At 48.1% G+C, this 19,418-nt stretch overlaps 1 protein-coding gene across 14 annotated transcripts in view; it reads right to left on the bottom strand.

The window, feature by feature from the left end:
- The window catches only part of KCNQ2 (potassium voltage-gated channel subfamily Q member 2), a 74,959-nt gene that overhangs the window by 34,084 nt on the left and 21,457 nt on the right, over positions 1 to 19,418 (bottom strand). For 9 of the 14 annotated variants that reach the window (XR_011682241.1, XM_071446771.1, XM_071446760.1 and 6 more), the window contains exons 2-11: positions 17,231 to 17,321; positions 16,268 to 16,394; positions 14,332 to 14,507; positions 13,348 to 13,473; positions 11,074 to 11,184; positions 10,098 to 10,193; positions 9,302 to 9,396; positions 5,928 to 5,957; positions 1,987 to 2,055; positions 132 to 161 (exon numbers count right to left, since the gene is read on the bottom strand). Coding sequence is in view for 13 of the 14 variants with exons in the window: in XM_071446771.1 (XP_071302872.1) it covers positions 132 to 161; positions 1,987 to 2,055; positions 5,928 to 5,957; positions 9,302 to 9,396; positions 10,098 to 10,193; positions 11,074 to 11,184; positions 13,348 to 13,473; positions 14,332 to 14,507; positions 16,268 to 16,394; positions 17,231 to 17,321 (951 nt within the window). In the remaining variant the exon portion in view is untranslated. The remainder of the gene's footprint in view (positions 1 to 131; positions 162 to 1,986; positions 2,056 to 5,927; positions 5,958 to 9,301; positions 9,397 to 10,097; positions 10,194 to 11,073; positions 11,185 to 13,347; positions 13,474 to 14,331; positions 14,508 to 16,267; positions 16,395 to 17,230; positions 17,322 to 19,418) is intronic. The other 5 variants (XM_071446761.1, XM_071446766.1, XM_071446767.1 and 2 more) reach the window with 2 other exon arrangements.

The following is a 19,418-nucleotide window of genomic DNA, read 5'->3' as shown; positions in this document are numbered from 1 at the left end:
CACAGCACAGGAAAAGCACGGTAATACCTAGGAATGCTTCCCTCGATGGTGCCACGACATGGTACACACACTCACACACACAGAAATCTACAGGGAATGCATGGGGATGGCGTGTTGGCAGTGATACAGACCTTGGCGATGGTTCAGGCTGCTGCTCTTTCCTTTAAACAGAAGCAATAGTACATTAGCATGGTGTCAGGTGGCAAAAGATGTTGCTGCTTCACTGTTAAAACATAACGAAACGACAATACCAACAGTACAACTAAGTGGAAGTTGTGGACAGAAGAAAGGGAAAGGAGCACTTAATTCCTGGAGTTTCTGGCCCGGACAGAAGATCACTGGAGACTCACACAACCTCAGAGAAGACACATACAACGCACAGGGCTGAAGATTTCATCCCAACCCATCCTTGTGCCTACGCACCACTGAGACACCTGAGGGTTGTGTGATTTATGTGAGCACAGGAGGACTTCTGTGGGCTCAGAGAGCGGCCCCCTTCCTTTGGAAATGCACTGCCCTCATGTTTTGCACATGGGGAAGGGTTTGAATGGCTCCCATGACCTCGGTGCATTCGCTTTTCCTCCCTGGCCATTGGGACAGAGCTCATGTCAGATCTCCGAATGCACGGATTCATGCCAGGTGCTGGGATTGGACGTGGGTGGGAAGGAGCACAGACCCCTTCCCTGGCATCCTGACGCCTCAGGTGGGGTTTGTGCCTCCAGAGTCTTTGGCAGCTACTTTACCAAAGCAGTTGGCAAAGGCAGCATGGAGGGAATGGGACACCACAGTCTCTGTATTGAGATCCGAAACTGGATTGCCCTGAAAAATCATTGAGGACAAAGTGAGCTGAATGCCTATGAAAGGGCAGCCAGGACACTGCAAGCCATGCTAAGGCCACACTGAAAAACACCCCTCACCTTCACTGAGCAGGCATTGTGGTGATATTTCCCTCCAGCAATGAGGAAAAGCTGCTCTGATTCACAACTCCTACACTGGGGAATGGTGTTTAGTGGGGGCCCCAACCAGCCCTGTCCCTGCAGCCCCCCAGAGAGGGAGCTGACAGTGTTTTCTCAGCAGATACAGCTCTGGCTAACACAGGTGTCCTCTGAGTGTGATGCTGCACCAGCCCTGGCCCTGCTGCTGCTGCTCAGCAGTGACCACTGAGACCTGCACAGAGCCCGACCCCTCTCCCTCAGCTAAAGGCAGCAGCCTGGAGACACTAACAAAAATCTCCTTCCCCCCACCTCTGCTTCTTGCTCAGAAAAGCTTGGAAGCCCAGCCTCAGTCACTAGCTCAAGTACTCACATGTTAAACTGTTCAGGCTGACCCAGGGGTGTATATTCTTTGTGGAGGCACACAGCCCAGGCCAGGCTCCATCCCACACCCACACCCCCCAGCTGGCCCTGATGCCCACTGGCACCTCTCCATCCCTCCCAGGGTCTGCACACTCCCCATTCACCAACAGGGCAGCCTGGAGTGCTCAGAAACCCCAGGAATTACCCCTCCCAAGCAGAGGGTGAAGGTGCAGGACTCCTGCCCTTCTGGGGGATTCATGTAAACCCTTCCACAGCCAATTTATCAAAAATGTCTCACTGCTGCAACCTTGCCTGCTGTCACTGGAGGGAACAGAGAATGAATTAACACATCATGGGCCTGAGTGTCCTCTGAGTGTGGTGAGGAGCAGAAAGGTCAGAGGAAAACTGGGATCACTACCTCCATCAGCCCCTTTGAGAATATGGCTTTGAGTTGTCAGTCAAGCACCGTGACACTGCTCCAGAGCCAAGTTAGGCTGAAGGAATTCATGTAGAGCACGGGAGAGGGGCAGGGAGGAGGTCACTGAGTGACCCATGTGGGACCAGCTGTCAAACCTCTTTCATCTTCAAGGATGTCCATATGCAAAAGGCAGGAAGAAAAAAAGGAAAAAAAAAAAAAAGAAAAATATTGCAAAGTGTGTGCGTTCCAAACTCTCTTAACTCTGCTGCTAACCTGAATGTCAGTCCTGACTTGCTCTTCAGGTTCCTCAGGAGCTCCAGCTGGTTCAGAGGAGGGATGAGTCTAGAGGGAGAAAACAACAGGCATTAATATCCAGACAGAGCTGATTCCAGAGCCTCCTGTCTCGGCAACTTCCCCTGCTGCCCCATCCTTTCAACCAGAACCAGCTTTGTGCCACCAACTGCAGCTGGGGGACAGCTCAGGAAGGATGGAGAGGGTTTGGCTGCTACTTCCAACAGTGTCCTGAGGCAGAGCAGTGGGGTAAGAGAGAGAAAGTGACAGCAAGAGAGAGAGAGAAACTTGTCTGCACCACTGGATTTTGAACCTCCCCAAAACCAAGCAGCTGCCAGGGTTCCTGGGCAGCCCGGTGGTGTTTTGGCAGAGCTGTGGTCTGGCAGGTTGGTGTTGCTGAATGGAGAGAAACTCCAGCTTTGGGGGGAAATACGAAAACTCAACCCTGCTGCTCTTGGGAATGACGGAAGGCATGGGAAGGAGAAACAGAGAAAACAAGAACCTGGGACTGGGAGCATCCCAGGAGAAAAAGCAGTGTGCTCCAGAGTCAAGTTTAACCAATTCCCTACTCTCCATGTCAGGTTTTGCCCTAAAATGAGACAAAATCTTGTGTCACTGCCTTCCAGAAACCATAGGGATTCCTTCCCTTCTCAGTTCAAGGAAAAAAAAAATAGAATCTGACAATGGGAATCCTGGTAAGAATTAAAAATCCAATGAACAAACATTCTGTGGCCTATCCTACTTTTGTGCTTAAAAGCCATGGAATCAGCTCCACATCCATTTTTGGGTTCTTCCCTGTTAACCTGGGAATAAATATTGCTTGGCCCATAAATATTTAATATTGATATTCTCAGCCAGGTTTTCAACCAAGAGAAACATAGGATGGAGGTGTCAGGGGGAGACTGTAAGGAATGAGGCTTCTATTAAAATAAAGGGAGAGATATTCATGCTCACATTTTGTCAGTCATGATGAGACCAGTAGTTTCCCACTTTAACTAAAAAAAAAAAAATCCAACTCAACTGGAAAAGCCTCTTCTCTGCAGGCACAAAACTTATCCTCAAAACCAGAGTGGTTCAGCAGAGATTTTGTGTTCACAAGATTGAGGCAATCAGAAAATTTTCCAATTCTAAGTATGGAGAAAAGAATAAAAATAGGCCTGAAAAATTTTGGCTCAGCTCCTCAGTCGCTTCCATCCAGAGAAAAGCACATCCTGATCTGCTGAATTAATGATCCTCTTCATTCCAGGCATCAGGAAGAAGCTGACCTTGATGCAGTGGAGCTGTGCATGAGTGCTAGGCTGTCACCTCCCTTCAGCTGGGTTTGGAGATGCATTCCAGGTTGGCAGAGGTGGTGCATAAATCCAGCACAGGGTGTACTCAGCAGGTAATGAAGGGTGCACAGCTCTTCTTTGGTGAATTAATTCCCCAGGGAGGTCCATACCCAGCAGAACACAGGAAAATCACCTCATTTTCTCCAGCTGGGATTGCAAATCCAAGGCTCTCACTGGAGGAAGTCTCAGCTGAGGAGCTCACTAGCTCAAAAGACTGGAGGATTTGGGATTCCAAAAGGAATGACTTCTTTTGCATCAGCCCATGGTCTGCAGTGGCACCCACCTCTTGGCCCATCACAGATGCTTCCATGAGGTAGTACAGACACACAACAAACACAGAAATTCACCATTTCTGTGGTTGGTTCATGGGCCTGGTACACATGAGGTGGAAACAACCAGTGTTTTAATGAAATAATTATTATTGAAAATGAATGAAAACATATACTTGACCTGAAATTTAATCTCAACTAAGTGCTCAGCCTAACCTGTCACTGCAAGAGCAGCTTGAGGAACAGCTACTGCACCACACCATTTCTCCAGAACCTTAAAAAAAACCCAAAAAAAGGCAGAACTCTGCACAGCTCCTGAACTGAGCTTTGCTGTGGAATGCTGGGTGCACAGGGCACGGGGGGCACAGGTGCCAGGTGCAGGAGGAACCTCTGGCTGGGGCTCCTCACGTTTTCTCTCTCTCCTCCTGGTCCGGGTGTCACTGGTTAGCAAGGGAAGCACGTTCCGGTTAGGGGGGAGCTGGCTGAGGAGTCTGCACACCACGGGACACACACAGCTCATGCCACCCACCACAGCAACACCTGTGAGCTGCTGCAGGTCCCCCCAGCTGCCTCCACCACCCCTCCCAGTACAGCACAGAGAAAGGCCACGCTAACTCCAGGCGCCGGCTCCCGTATCCGCAGGGAAAGGAGGATCCGCTGTTCCTGGGAGCACAGAGAACTGTTCAAGCATCAGGGGGCAGGAGGGAGGTCATGCCTCGGGCCAGGACACCACCAGAACCCCACGACACGAGGAGGGCAGCAGCGCACGACACGGTGGGAGCTACACGGACACACCACGACACGCTCACGGGCGCCACGATGATTTTTTGGAACAGTCCCAGGACGAACAGTTAAGGAGATGGTGACAAGGAGAATGGTGCTGGAATGGGATGGGAATCTAAATGAGCCTCCCTGCAGTGCTGGAGTTTCTATGAGCAGCCAATTTGTGCCCTAACCATGACTTTATGTCTCCAACTGAAGCTATTTTTCATGACTGAGAACATTTGTGAAGCTTATAAAATACTTCATTACGACAAATGGAACAGAAGTGGCACATTCTTATTCCTCTGCCAGTAGTAAAAAAATGTCTGATTCTCAAAACAGGCTGTTGTTCAGCACAACAAGAAAATATATTCTTAATATTATACTTGCAGTTCATTGATGCAATTTGCTATAAATTAAGCACACAGAGCAGTAAGTGTGATTTACTAAGGCTGTAAAACTTGCATCTGTGAAAAGTGGAACTGGGTTTCGAAATCAGACACTAAATCACATCAGCTCTAGTGGCATTACTGCATCAAGGGAGGATTTAAACTGCTCTAAGAACAGAGCTTGTCCTGCAGTCTTGAAATGAAAGTCATTTATTCCCTATCTTAAAATATTAACTTGACTACACCTTCACATACTCATCTCATATAAAATACTCCTGTGATTTGCAAATCTACTCCTTTCTGCAGAACCTGAGATAATATTATTTATCATAAATCTTACATAGCCATATCCAGGACTTTGCATTTGGATTGATCCCAAAAGGTTAAGTCCCAGATTGAATAACTGGCTAATAACTGCTTAGCTCTAGGTGAGTCTTGGAACTAAAAACTGAAATGGAAAAGTCCTACTGAGATGAAGCATTCTTTCACCAAAAAATCAGATTGGATTACTCAAAGAAATGAATGATCATATCAGTTTAGCATCCCAGATCTTTCTCTTCTCCAGGTTTTACCCTCAAAAGCAGGCAGAGCTGCTCTGGAGGTTTTATTCTGTGCTACCACTGATGTGCCCTGTGGTGCCACCACACCAGCAAACTCAAAGCCAGGTGGGCACAACTCCTGCAGCTCAGAGCCAGATAAATGACAGAATGAAGGATGGGAGAAGAGGGCTGGAGAGAGGGAACACATGGGAGTGGGGGCAGAGGGCAATGGAAGATGAATGGGGATGTTTTCTTGTTAAGCATTGCATGGATTGGGGAAGGTTGGAAAGACCATCAAGAAATCATCCTTAACAAAGCAAGCTTATCAAGCACGCTCCCCTTCTCCTTCCTGACATCATCATTTTGGCAGTTTCCCAACACTTGTGTGTACCAATAGCTAAGATGTACATGGAGGTGCAGAGGTTAGTCTGTAGTAGCAGCAGGGCATGTCTGCTTTGGGCTTTCACTCATTCCTTGCGAAAAAACCTCATTGTCAAAGGTTTTTATCTCTTTTTGTTTGTTTGTTTTGTTGTTTTGGGTTTTTTTTAAATTCAAGGCTTTGCATGTTACAGTCCCAAATGAAGAACAAGGAGTGACATGACACACACTTTCAGAGTCACATGCACTTCATACCTGGAGGCACCATACGTTTGCGTTTGCGTGCTTTTCAAGTGTTTTCACCAAAGAAAACCAAAGGGGTGAGAGAAAGAAAAACAGGGGGGGAAGTTGGGGTGGAGGAGAGGGGGAAAGAAACAGAATAAAGAAAATTAGCATATGAACCAAGTGTGTCCCCAGGAGCAGATGCTGTGGCCAGGCTCACAGGTGGGCACAGGAGCATGGACTGAGCTGGCTCCTGCTGTGGCTGGCTCAGGAGCCATGGCACGCCCGTGTCACCCTCGGGGACACGCAGCTGGCACCTTGCTCTGAGAGCAAATGGGCACCGTGGGGCAGGGAAAGTGTGGGGGCCTCCCAGAGACCTTCCATGGGACATCCTCAGCTCCACCAGTTGGGGACAGCCTGGGCAGGGCTGCTGAATGGGCAGGATGTGCCCGTGGGTTTGGTTGTTTTAGTGAAGGCCAATTTATGATAGCAGTTCAGAGCAAGGACCTGCTCTCATGAGTGACAATAAGAGCAGATTTTTTTTCCCAATAAATCCAATGGCTGATGCAGAACAGGTTATTTACAATGTCTGGGTGCACCAACCCAAACCACACCTGCACACACAGAAGCCTTGTGCATATTTCAGAATTTGGTCCTGCCACATTTTGGATTTAAAGATGAAATCTAGGATTCTCTCAGAGGCCACCATATTTTCCCCCAGACAAATCTGAGTAGCTCTACTGCAGTGATTGAGTGATGCTCTGGAGCCATGTGAGCTCCTCCAAGGCACTTGTAACAATTTTCTCATATCAAGCAGCCAAGCCTTTCCAGAGATGCTTGGGAAGAGAGATGAGCTAAAGGCACAGGCTCCTGCTATGAGGAATGAGCAGCTCAGTGTTGAGCAGAAAGGATGCCAAGGTAGTGGTGACTGCAGATCATCCCCGGGCACCAGAGAGGGGATTTTGTGTTCCTCTAGCCCACTTCCACACCACAGTGTGCATTGCAGCCACATGTCAGCAGCCACAGCCTTAAGGGGCTGCTGGGCTTGATGTGCTGCTGTGGCTGCAGCAGCAGCAGCAGCAGCACTGGGCTGCCAGTGCCTGCCAGCTGGCCTGGGGAAGTGGGGAGGCAAGGAGAGATGGTCAGTGTGAGTGATGAAAGCTGCAGCCAGAACATACAGTTACTCCCTTTTTTAAAAAAAAAAAAAGACAAATCCACTTAATTCATTTGACAGCATTCAAAATATAGTCAGAAGGAGTTCACTGGTTTTTGGTAAAACAATTTCATGGAGGGCTGAATCCATTGGTGCACCCACAGCTCACTCGCCCAGGTGACGTCCACTTGATCTGAGCACAAACAGGAGCTGGGATTTAAGGGAGAAGCTGACAGTCCAGAGAAATCCATTTCTAAGGAAGCCCAGGGTGACACTGCTGTGTGGGGCTGAGCAGCACCCACAGCAGCACCCACAGCAGCAGCCAGCAAAACTGCTACAACCCTGCTACAAATCTGTCCTGGCTTTTTACTCAAGATAAGCTGGCTCTCCAAACTATTTTTTTTCCCTCTTTCTCCTCCCCAGAGTTTCTATTTAGCCTTTTCTGGAGATCTTTAGCTCACACTTCTTCCTGCATATTAGCTCTGTGGAAATACAGGTTCTAACGAGGGGGTTGTGTAACAGGTAATCAAAAGGGTGTCACTGCATGTCTGGCTGCATGGTAAGTTCAGTATTTCAAAGAGCAGTAAAATCTGGCAAAGTCCACTGAAAACAAGCCCTGAGTGCCTGCATTTTGCAGTGGATTTTGGGCCAAGCTCCATCCTCATCCTCTCCAGTAGCTGATCCCAGGCAGTGCTGCAAAGGTACAGCCAGGAGGTCAGGTACTGGGAGGGAGAGTTTCAATGGGTGGGTTTAATGCTATTGGAAAACAGCTTTGTTCTGTTCTGTTGGGTTGTTGTTGTTGTTTTGGGTTTTTTTTAGATAAAATCTTAAAGTTGGTTCATAAATTTCTAGGGAAAAAGCAACCAATCAGACACACACTGGGAATGAATCCAATGAGAACTTACTGACCACAACAATGGGACTTCCAACAGGTTTTTATGATGGGTTAAGAGGCTGGCTGCTGTGTATGAATTACAGGCTAAAGCTTACCCCAGGAAATACATCCAGGCTGTCTGCCTGAGGGCTAGAAGGCACCAGTAACACGGGAAATCAGGAAGGGATTATTCCTGCAGTGGCACAGCCCAGTGCTGGGCCACAGCCCTGCATGGGAGCAGGGAGATGGGGCACAGGGAGCCCCATCACACCCAACAAAACCCCACAGAGCTACAGGAACATCTAAGAAACATATCCAACCATTCTACAAACACAGAGAGTCATGGATAGGCTCTAAAAATACACCAGGAAGGGGCACATGGCCCTGCCCAGGATACAGGGAGGTGTGGGGTGAAAATGAGTAGAACATTTTGTATTTTAGCTTCTAAGGAAGCCACCAGGCCCAAAGGGAACGTGAAGGATGCAGTGCTTCCCCATGTCCTGGAGGGCTGGGAGGCATGGCAGGGGACTCTGTCCCCAGCTCCATGAAGCTCCAAATCCCAGGAGGCTGTGAATTTCCACAGCACTGCTCTAACCTGTATGGTTTCACTTTAAAAACCTGCCTGGCTTTACTGCAGGTAGAGCAAGGCAGGTGGGTACTGCTAAAACCCTCTGGTGCTCAGCAGCCTCATCCATCATTGTTCCAACGTCATTCCCTGCTTGTGTCAACTCCCTGGGATGGATAAATGAGATACAAGAAATGGGAAAACGCTCCCTGAATCCCGAGTTAGTTTTCCTCCTCTTAGAGATAAAAAAGGAAAAGAAATGAAAGGAGGACCCAGGGAAAATGCACCTGGGAGAGGGCCAGGCTGGTCAAGGGTGGGAGAGAAGTTTGCTGAAAGGCAGAAGGACCATTAGAGACCAGTTGGACCAGCAAGGAGAGCCTGAGAGGGCACAAGGAGCTGCAGGTAGGGTGAGGGTGGTGTTTACCTATGATCCAGGGCAGCTTGGAGGGAAGTCTTCACACCTGGGCACGGCAACTGTCACAACACAATGCAACTACCAGCAGGCGTGGAGAAATAAAGGTGAAAAGAAGAGCATGTACACACACAAAGACATGGGAAGAAAAAAGAAAACACAAAGCAACACGGAAATTAAAATCAAGTCAAAAAGAAAAACAATGAAAAAAATACAAAGCAAAAAAAAAAAACCTCCAAAAGCAAAAGCATATACCAGCCCTTAGGAGCTCAAAATCAACTTTTCAACCAAAAAAAAAAATTAAATAAATAAGCAAAATTATATATTCAGATAACAAAAATAACTATGGAGACAGTGGCATCACGAGGAAGGCAGTGGAGGAGGAAGCTGGAGGAGGAGGTACCTGTACATGGGGACGGTGACGGTGCGTTCGTAGTACTGCCAGGTGGAGTGCAGGTCTGTCCGGGACAGGTTGGTGGCATAAAATCTCCAAGCCGCCTGTGCAGGAGAAAAACCAGTGGGATTGTGCCCCCAGGCATGGCCAGAACCACCCCTGGGTTTATAAACCTCAACCAAGATCCAGTCCTATGGGATGGATCCAGCATTCCGCTTTCTCCTTGATTTGGTAAGGGACAAACGTGGGGTGGTGCCCTGACACTCCTGACCATGTGTGCCCAGTTAAAAATGCTGCAGGTCCCAGGCATTCACTGCCAGGCTATGGTAAGGATGGGTGTTGTTGCCCATTAAGAAGTGAAAAATATGGAGAGAGAGGAGCAGGGGAATGTAAAATGACTAATTTCAATTCTCCAAGACGTACAACAAGGCAAGCCTTCTGCACGGACATCTGTTCTTGTGAAGAAAACGCTCCCAACTGTACCTTTATATCAGGATAAATATTCTCTTTGGGGAGAAAAAAGGGTGAAAACAGACTGTCCTAATGCATTTGTCTTGCTGAGCTGGCTGCTTGCTGAATTCCATCCCTTTTCTCTCTAGATTCCCTACCACATATGCTGTTTTCCCATAGCTGATTTCCTGGCATTTATTCCCAGACCAAACCAGTCACCAGCTGCTGTCTCGCACCTTACACACACAGCCCCATTTGTCTCCTCCCCAGCTTCTAAAAGTCTATGAAGCCCCCTAAAACCAGGATGGTTGACACATCCATGGTCATCACAAGGCTCCTTGGATGTGACCCTCACCTGGATCAGGCCCGCTGCTGGGTTTCGCCTCTTCTCAAAGTGTTTTTGTCGATGCTGCTCTTGAACCTTCAGAGCAAATCCTGAACCCAAGATGCCCTGGGGAAGAGAACAAAATTTGTCACTAGCAGTGGTTTAGTTAAGCTTCCACTTAAAAATTGTGGCTAGCTTTCCCTCCAAAGGTTTGTTCCTGGCTTATTTTTGATTCAAGCATAGAAGAAGGAGGGAGCCTCCATTCTGGTAGTCATGGCATACACTCTCCAAGGGGCAGCAGACGTTGCTGGCACTCACTGGAATTGCAAGTTTTCCCAAACTACCTCCAGTCAACTGATAAAATACAAAAGAACGCCAGCATGCTGGCTTTCAGCAGATTACCCCCACAGGAATCCTGATCCTGCAACACATTGAAATGCACTGCCAAAGGGACAGGGGGAATTTGCTGAAATGGTGTAATCACAGAATAACAGACTGGTTTAGGGTGGAAGGGACCTTAAAGCTCACCTCATTCCAACCCCCTGCCGTGGACAGGGACACCTTCCACTAGGTCAGGTTGCTCCAAGCCCCATCCAGCCTGGCCTTGATGGGGCAGCCACAGCTTCTCTGGGCAACCTGTGCCAGTGTCTCACCACTCTCACAGGAAACTATTTCTTCCTAATATCAAATCTAAACCTACTCTCTTTCATCTTACAGCCATTAATTACCCCAAGGAACAGCCTTCTGGGGAAAAATAAAGTTTTTTATTGCTTCCATAAATATTTGTGCAGAGCCAAATCTAGAGCTCCCATCCTATTTGCTCGTGCACACAATTCCCAAGTTGTGGATATTCAAACAGGCTTTCCATTTTTCTCCTTAATTTTCTGACTCAAAAGCCACAGAGCATTACAGTCAGGAAGTCTGAGTGCATGACATTGTAACTGTTAGAGTACCACCAGCTCCAGGGGCTGGGGACAAGGCCCAGGTGAGCTCAGCACCCACTTACAGCAGGAAGGGCGAAGAAGGAGACGCCGATGAGTGTGAAGGTCGCCGCCAGCAGCCGCCCGTTCCAGGTCTGTGGATACTTGTCCCCATAGCCAATGGTGGTGAGAGTGATCTGCAGGGAGGAGATCAGTGCCCAACCCTTGGTCAGACAGCCTTAAAACTGAAACAACACAGCCAAAACTCCCACAACAGCCGAGTGGCACATGGAGGAGCTGGGTCACTGCTTGCCCCGAGCAGTGCAAGACACGGTGCAGCTCAGGGAGCTGGGGCACCAGCAGGGATGGGCAGCTCAACGGGATGCAGAGACACCCTGACACCCCCCCTGCTCACGTGCTGGTTCCACACCAGTTGGGAGCGTTTTGGTGCCTTTTGCTGTCACAGAGAGAGCTGCCATCTGGTGCAGAGGCTGGCGGCAGCTCGGAACCTCCCCCAGGAGGGGTTGTGCCTTCGGCAGGGGAAGCGAACCAGCTCTGTTCCCCCAAACTCCCTCTCAGCAGCTCAGGAAAGCTATTGGCATGCACAAAGATCTGCTGCTGTTTATTCCCAACCTTCCCAGCACTGCCCATCAGCTGGTCTCCACTCCCCTATTTAACAACAGCCTGTTAGGCTGAGAGGATGAATTACGGCTCCTTCACACCACCTCATTTAGAGATGGGCTTTGTGCTATTGCAATGCACCAGGAGAGAGCTGGCAAGCTGCTGTCTGTATTTTAGGGAAGGACCTGAGAGATTTGTTGGAGACAGAGCCCCCTGAATTCCAGACTGCAGGGGAAGGCACTTTTTCCCACTTCAGTCCATGGACATCACCAGTGGGAAATACTGGCTATTCCCACAAGGCTTCCAAGAGGATTTGGAGAGCCTGGGCTGGCAGGAAAGGCAGAGAGGGATGGCCTGATTAGAAACATCTTTGAGACTTCTCTTCCCAAAGGCTGTCCCTGTCACACATGGACAGTGCTGGCCCCAGGGATGGGAGCTAACATCATGCTGATGTGACATTGGAAACATGCATTCCATTTAGAGTAAAAAATCACTTTTACACAAATGGAAGTAGGATCCCAAAGTGCCTTTTAATTGGGTCCACTAAAAGCCTTATCAATTAGATGCTATTTTGACCAAGCGGTTAAAAAATGCATCAATGTGGCTAATCCTTACTGAAACGTGGAGTCGGAGCAAGGCTCTCTCCATAATCACTGCAAAGCTGGTTTGCAATATTTTTGTAATTTCTACAGACAACAGGAAGTGTTGGATACACTAAGATTAACCAAGCGATGAGCTTCTGAACCTGAAATTTGGTTTATCCCATCTTCCAACATCTGCCCATATTGGATCCATGAGCTGGACTCTGACAAAAACTGTTTATTTTAATGAAGCTCAATTTTTATTCTGAACTTCTCAGTGGAAAAACAGTCTCAGAAGCAGAAGGGATAAATCTGCCCATGGTTCTCCCCAGACTGAGCTCTAATCTGGGCTGTCACTTTTCCTTCATTGTTTGTTTTCTCGTTATGTCAAATTGGGCTTTGTTTTTATTTTTCTGTCCTAACTAAGGGGCTTGAAAAGCAATTTACTGCCTCTTTCCCTTTGTTGGAATGGAGGAGCTGCTTGATCAGCCGATTCCTCCCCAAGCCTGTTACTGGGATTTGATCAGATCGGGGATTTTCATTACATGCTTTGTAATCAAGGCCAAACTAGTGATGGAGCAGAAGAACAATAACGCAAGAAGATTAGAATGTCATTAATTCTCTCTTTGTTAATCGGGTAATCCAATAAGTCACGTGCACACACACAGGCACAGCAAACCACAAGTACTGCCCTTTCAGCAGAAACGTGACGGGGAATGCTTGCCCCACTGGAGCCTTTCTGCTACTTAGGCCCTATTAATTTTATGAAATTTATTCCAGCATATTCAACAGTGCCTTGCCCAAGTGCAATTTAAATAATTAAAGGGCAGCAATAGTTGTCAAAACAATGATCAAAGCACCCCATGGTGCGGGATCTCTCTCTGACCTGCCTCTGTCACAACAGAGCTCAATCCCATGACAGGGAGTGCACCAGTTCTCAGTTCCCCTGCAGCTCCAGCCAGTTCAGAAATGTGATCCCCCAACTATTTCTGTGAGGTTTATGTAAGAAAAAGGGCTAAATGGAACAGCCTGAGGCCATTTAATAAAAATGTTAACTAAGCACTCTCTAAGTCGATACCTCACGTAAGTGATAGAAGATGGAGGGTTAATGGACATTTTATTTTAATAACCAGCAGCTGCTCTATGGAAATTACTTACCAGACCCCACCAGAGTGCATCTGCGTATGTATCAAAGTGCTCATTTTCTCCCTTCTCGGCCAAGTACACCAGGAAAGAGGCCAGGATGAGGCACAGGAAGCCAATATACCAGGCAGTAATCAGCTCCTGTGAGATCATTAAAAGAAAGAAGAGAATAATTGCAGTCCTGGTGCACATCTCCAAACCCTGAGTTTCTTGCTTGCTGCTGGATCTGAACTTTCCCTGCACTTGTTTAGGGTTTGGGGTTTTGGCTGGAGATCAGTGATGGCACTTTCTGTGATGGGACCATGGCTCTGCCCGGTCTGAAGATCAAATCATCCAAACACACACAGCAAATGGAGAATTGAGTGTTAAGAGCTCCATTATTGCAAGAACTGGAACTGAGACTTTAAAAACTCTGATAACTCCCCAGTTCACACAAGGAAGTGGAGTTGGAACCCCCAGATCTCTGGAGATTCTACTTAGGGCAGGTCCGATCCACTAAACGAGGAGCTGTAAAGTTGGGGTCTGGATGGACTATTCCCCAAATTTTAATTCAGAATTCACAGGAGTGATTGTTTTTTGATTAGGTTAGTGCAAGGGTGAACAAAGGAGACACAAAAATTTCCTGTGATTTTTACACAGTGCTGGAGAAGCTGACTAAGCTTCTCTGGGGAAAAGAAAGTGAAGGAAGCAGGAGAAGTGTTAAAATCATAAATAAAGCATCAGGAAGCAAAAAACTAACAACAACCTCTTCCCAAACTGATGCCCTTACACCAGGGATTGGTTCCATGACTGGAATCTCTCTCTCCCCTCCCTCCTTGACTGGTGGAGCACTCCATCAAACCTTGTGTCTCTGCCTGTGTCACTCCCCTGTGTCCCTACAGTGTCCTTCCAACTCCCCAGGCCTGGAAGAGCTTTGGGATGGAGAGCTGAACCAAAGCAGTGTCCGTGGCGGGGAGAACACAAAGAGCAGCTCCACGTCCCTGCCTGGGCCTTGCTCACCTTGCTGTGTGCGTAGACCACGGAGCCCAGGAGCTTCCAGGTGCCGCCGCGCCGGTCCATGCGGATCATGCGCAGGATCTGCAGGAACCTCAGACTCCTGAGGGCCGAGGTGGCAAAGACATTCCCCTGGGAGCCCGCTGCCAGCACGGCGATGGATGCAATCAGCACCATGATGTCTGTGGGAACACAGGCCACGGAAAGCTGAGGAAGCACTGCCAGATCAGAAAACAGGCAACCCCGCGAGGAAGGGAGGAATGATGAGGAGGACTCCATGAAATCAGAAGGTTAATTAATTACTTTATTGTACTAGATTATTCTATACTATATTACACTATATTACACTACATCTAAACTGAAAGTGCACAAGCACTCAACTGAACAAAATCTCGTGACTGTCTGCTGGCCAACAGTCTGGACATGTGCTTGGTTCTGATAGACCAAGGAAACAAAACACCATCACTTTGGGCAAACAATCTCCATATTGCATTCTACTTTGGCACAGCACAGGAGCAGGGAACAATAATGAGGAGGACTCCATGACATCAGAAGGCTAATTAATTATTTTATTATACTGTATTATTCTATGCTATATTACACTACATCTAAACTGAAACTGCAGAAACACCCAACTGAACAAAATCTCGTAATTGTCTCCTGACCAATAGTCTGGACACACAGCCTGATAGGCCAAGGAAACAAAACACCATCACTTTGGGCAAACAATCTCCACATTGCATTCTACTTTGGCACCACACAGGAGCAGCCAATGAGATAAGAATTGTTTTGATCATTCTCTTCTCTGCTTCTCTCACTGCTTCTCTCAGGTTCAGAGAATGTGAATTCCACACTGCCAGATCAATACCAAAGGGAAAGGTGTTGCCACTGCCTTGGGCTGTGTGTGACAGGGGTCCCCTACACTTGTGTCCCCTGCTGAAAGGACACAGCACTAATCTGAAACTGGATGAAAGCAGCCACTGCACACCTTGTGGGAACATCCTGGTTTCCTTCTCCATGGTCATCATTCCCATAGAAAATGGGTCAAATGCTGCAATTGGATTTTGATCTGATTCAGTGTTAACATTGGATTAAATCCTTGCCAAAGGCTCCTTCTTTTATTAGCCATAGCTGCCTGTCACACAGAGCAGGGAATTCCCCCATCTGAACTGGGAATGAAAATCCATACATCCTCCATAGTAATCCTAAGGTGCTTAAGGACAAAGTCCAAGAAATTGGTCAAGAAAAAAGTCTTCCTCAATACATATCAAAGACCCCATAAACTTCCCTCTTCTCTGATTTGCTACACAAATTTTATAGGAGTGTTTTTCTGTGGAATAAACTGAAATCCTGCAGATGACCATTGCCAGCTCCCAAAGGCAGCCTCCGTAGTGAAGGGCACGGCCAGTCTGTCCATTTCTAATCCCAGAAAATATCACTGCTGTGCCCAGATGGCCCCTTTCACAGGAGACTCGCTGAGTGCTTTACAAACAATAATTAATTAAGTCTCACAGCTCCCTTGTGAGGCAGCTCATCAGCACCAGGGAAGGCAAAGCGAGACACGGAGTCTCAATGACTTGGGAACAATTTGGTGTGAAGGTTGGACACAGGATTGTAGGATTCCAGTTCCTGTGCTCAGCTTCTCCTGGCTAAACCCTGCTTCTGTGGCTGTGGCCAGCTGTCAGTGACACTTGAGGCATGCAGGGCACTGGGATGGCTCCCAGGCCAGCAGACAACAGGGAGAGCCCTGTGACAAATAACAAAAAGCATTGCCATGGATTAGGACTCCTGCCTTTGGGGTTTTTTCCCTTTCTCAAGGTGACCATAAGGCAGCTGAAATTTAACCCCCAAAACACATGCAAGACACTGGAGCACCATGCAAGCCAGTGCTTGGAATGTCCACCCTGGGCTGGGGAATCTCAAGCAGGGGCTCAGCTCTTACCAATGACACAGAAAGGCTTGCGGGCAAATTTCAAGCGTCCCCTCCAGCCCCGGTAGCGGCAGCAGCAGCCGGCGGCCCAGATCCGCACAAAGTACTCCACCCCAAACACCACGATGGTGACAATTTCCTGCAAGCAGGACAGTGACATTAGCGGGGGGGAAAGGATGGTGGAGAGCACGTTCTAGAATCCAGGACAAACCCACGGCCTCGGAAAACACAGCACTGAGCAGTCTGCGCCGCTCGACAGAGAGCCCAGGCTGGAGAGATCACCAGATCTCTGCTTCTGTGCCTTCCCTCCCCCTCCCCAGCGTGGTGAGAGGTGCTGCACGTTGTAGTCATGAACTGGAGTTTTACACCTCCTCACATTGTGCCTGCTCCCCCATCACAGGACTGATGAACACCTCGTTGTCTCCCTACCACCAATCTCCAGGACTCAACTCAGTTAATGCAGAGGGAGGAGCAGAGATGGGGATCACTGAACCTAATCCTAGAGAAGGACAAAAGGGGATTTCAGCTTTTTCCCTAGAAAACTGGCCAGTTGCCTGTGTGCTGGGAGATCTGGTGCAGGCATGCTGTAGATCCTCCATCCCTTGGTGTCACATGAGCTCTTTTCATCTCTTTCCATCTCCACCTGAATATCCTGTGCATGCTCCCTTCCCTCTGAGATCTGGTCTCACCTTTCTCATGTGTCAAACCCAGTGAAGCCCTCATTAGTCTGGATCACCTTTTGATTTGATGTAGGGCAGAAATAGGGAAGAGGAAAACAGACAAAAGGAGAGGAAACAGGTGAATCCAGCAACCCCGGACTTTTTTTTTTTTTTTTTTTCCTATTTCTGACCCAGAGGCCCAAGTGGTCCTCTTCTCACAAGGGACAGTTTAAATTCTTGTCTCAAACACCTCCAGTCTCAGGAGTTTTTGTGGTTTTGACTTTATTTAAGTACCTCACTGTCAGCCCCCACTTACCAGGATGTAAAGAGCCCCTTCTGAGCTGTTCTGGTACTCATCAATGGTGGAAAAGACAGACAGCACCAGGCAGGAGAAGACTAGTAGAAAACTAAAGAACACAAAAAGGGAGAGAGAGAGAAGGTCACTCTTAATGGCAGTAAATTTTCATATTCATCCAACGAACTCAGAGAGCAATTTTGAATATATTTCTCTCTGACTTTTTACTGCACAGCTGCTACACCACCATGTAAAAAGGGTAAGTCAAGCCCAGTTTTGCTAATTCGAAGGGTTATTTGTGGATGGACCCACTGGAATATCCCCAGTTTGGCCAGTGCCAATCCAGTTCCCCTTCCAGCTGGCTGCTCTGATCACTTCTGACATTTTTGTCCCCAAGAAAGTGTCAGCTCCTTCAGCAACAGACATCCAAAAGCACCCAAATGAGCAGGGACATTTCTAACTGGGATCAGAGGGGAGCAGACTGGCTGAGGAGCAGGAGCATGGCCTGAGAGCATGGGCCCTACTTATGCATTTACATCCACAAAAACTCTCACAGAAGTGGTGCTGCAATTCTTGCCAGAGTAGGACATTTTTGGGTGGATTTAGTGTTCCTTTCTCAGGCAGGTACTCCACATTAACTCTCTGCTGGAGTTAGAAAGAAAGACTGGTGATTTTTTGGGTTTGCTGAGCATCACTGGGAGGTGGGTGGTTGTTACTCTGCTCTTCTCTGGCCAGACATGGGACAGAAGAGCAGTTTGATCCAGCCCAAGGGAATGTGATTTTGGTGCTGTTGGCACTGGGGAGGGAGCTGGGCTGCTCTCTGTCCCCAAAAGCTGTGGAGATACAGCCTTGGCATCATCTCTCTCAGTGTCTAATTTACCACAGAACCAGGGAGATGCTCAAACCCCAGTTCTGACAGCTCCATCCCAAGAGCAGCCTGGGCAGAGCCACCCCAGGCTGTCACTCACTGCCTGCCCCCACCAAGGCTGCCCAGTGCTGATGCAATTGAAAGGGCACAGGATGAGTGACAGGAGCTCGGCTCTCTCCTGACACTCAGCGCCTGAATCCGCAGCTGCTGAGGTGTCCTGGCATCTGCTCAAGGATGGAGGCTGCCACCCCTGCCCACTACTGGCTCCAACAAAAGCAGGGAAATTAATTTACTCAGGATCGATTTACTAATACAATAAAGTAGGCCAGTGCAAGGAGAAACTAAAAGCTGCATTCTTTAAGAGCATTAAATAATTCATCTGTCTGACTTTGTCTCACATTCCTACCAACTGCATTGTGAATATTTATAAGGTTTGGTTCTGCTGGTGGGGGCTGCTGCTTTTTGGTGAATAAAGAAAAGGAGTTTCACACCACCAGGTCGTGCTTGTGGCTTTGCAGTGACCATTAATGTCACAGTAACAAGTAAAAATAGGGAGATTTGCAGTATTTATTTGAACCACAGGCTGAAACGTGGTGGTGAGGAAGAGACTGCTGGAGGTGAGGGACCTTCAGAGCCATCTCAGCCAAGGCTGAGCTTTATCAGCCATGAGATGAATCCAGCACCAAGCAGGTATTGCCTGATTTCTCACTGCAAATTTCCCCTTTTTACATCAGATTTGGTGTGCAGACAATTGAAACAGCCTCAGGAGAGTAAGAAAACCTCACTTGCAGTCCCACTCACAATGTCACTCAATGTCTTGTAGGTCCCACTTCAATATCTTTTCTCCCCAAGCTGCTCTCTTAAAACCCTTGCCATAAACAACCCCACCACAACCTGCCCTGCTGTCAGACGGGCTCCATCCATCCATCCATCCATCCATCCACCCATCCATCCACCCATCCATCCATCCATCCATCCATCCATCCATCCCCACATCTTCCAGGTTGCTGGGGCCATGCCCTGGGAGCTGGAGAAGGGTCCCACTGCTGCCCACACCATGGCAGGGGGAGCAGAATCCCACACTCCAGAAGGAAAGGAGCTGCAACTAGGCTGCTGCACTCCTGGAATGGCCCAGATTTTGCTGCAAACTTCTATGCTGAAGCGAGAAACAAATGAATAATCAATGAGAGAAGAAAGAGGGAAAACAAACAAACAAACAAACAAAAATATAATGGAAAGGGATCAAGGGAAAAGTGAATTCTACATTTTCTGATTAAAGAAGTAGAATGTGAGCTGTATTTATTTTTGTGACCAAACATCACTGTAAAGTGCCTGAGGAAG

The sequence above is a fragment of the Agelaius tricolor genome, unplaced genomic scaffold (assembly GCF_023055355.1).
Source record: "Agelaius tricolor isolate 1412-34295 unplaced genomic scaffold, bAgeTri1.0.p SCAF_23, whole genome shotgun sequence".
Lineage (NCBI taxonomy): Eukaryota > Metazoa > Chordata > Aves > Passeriformes > Icteridae > Agelaius > Agelaius tricolor.
The sequence above is the reverse complement of the archived record's forward strand: the minus strand, read 5'-3'. Positions and strand labels throughout refer to the sequence as shown.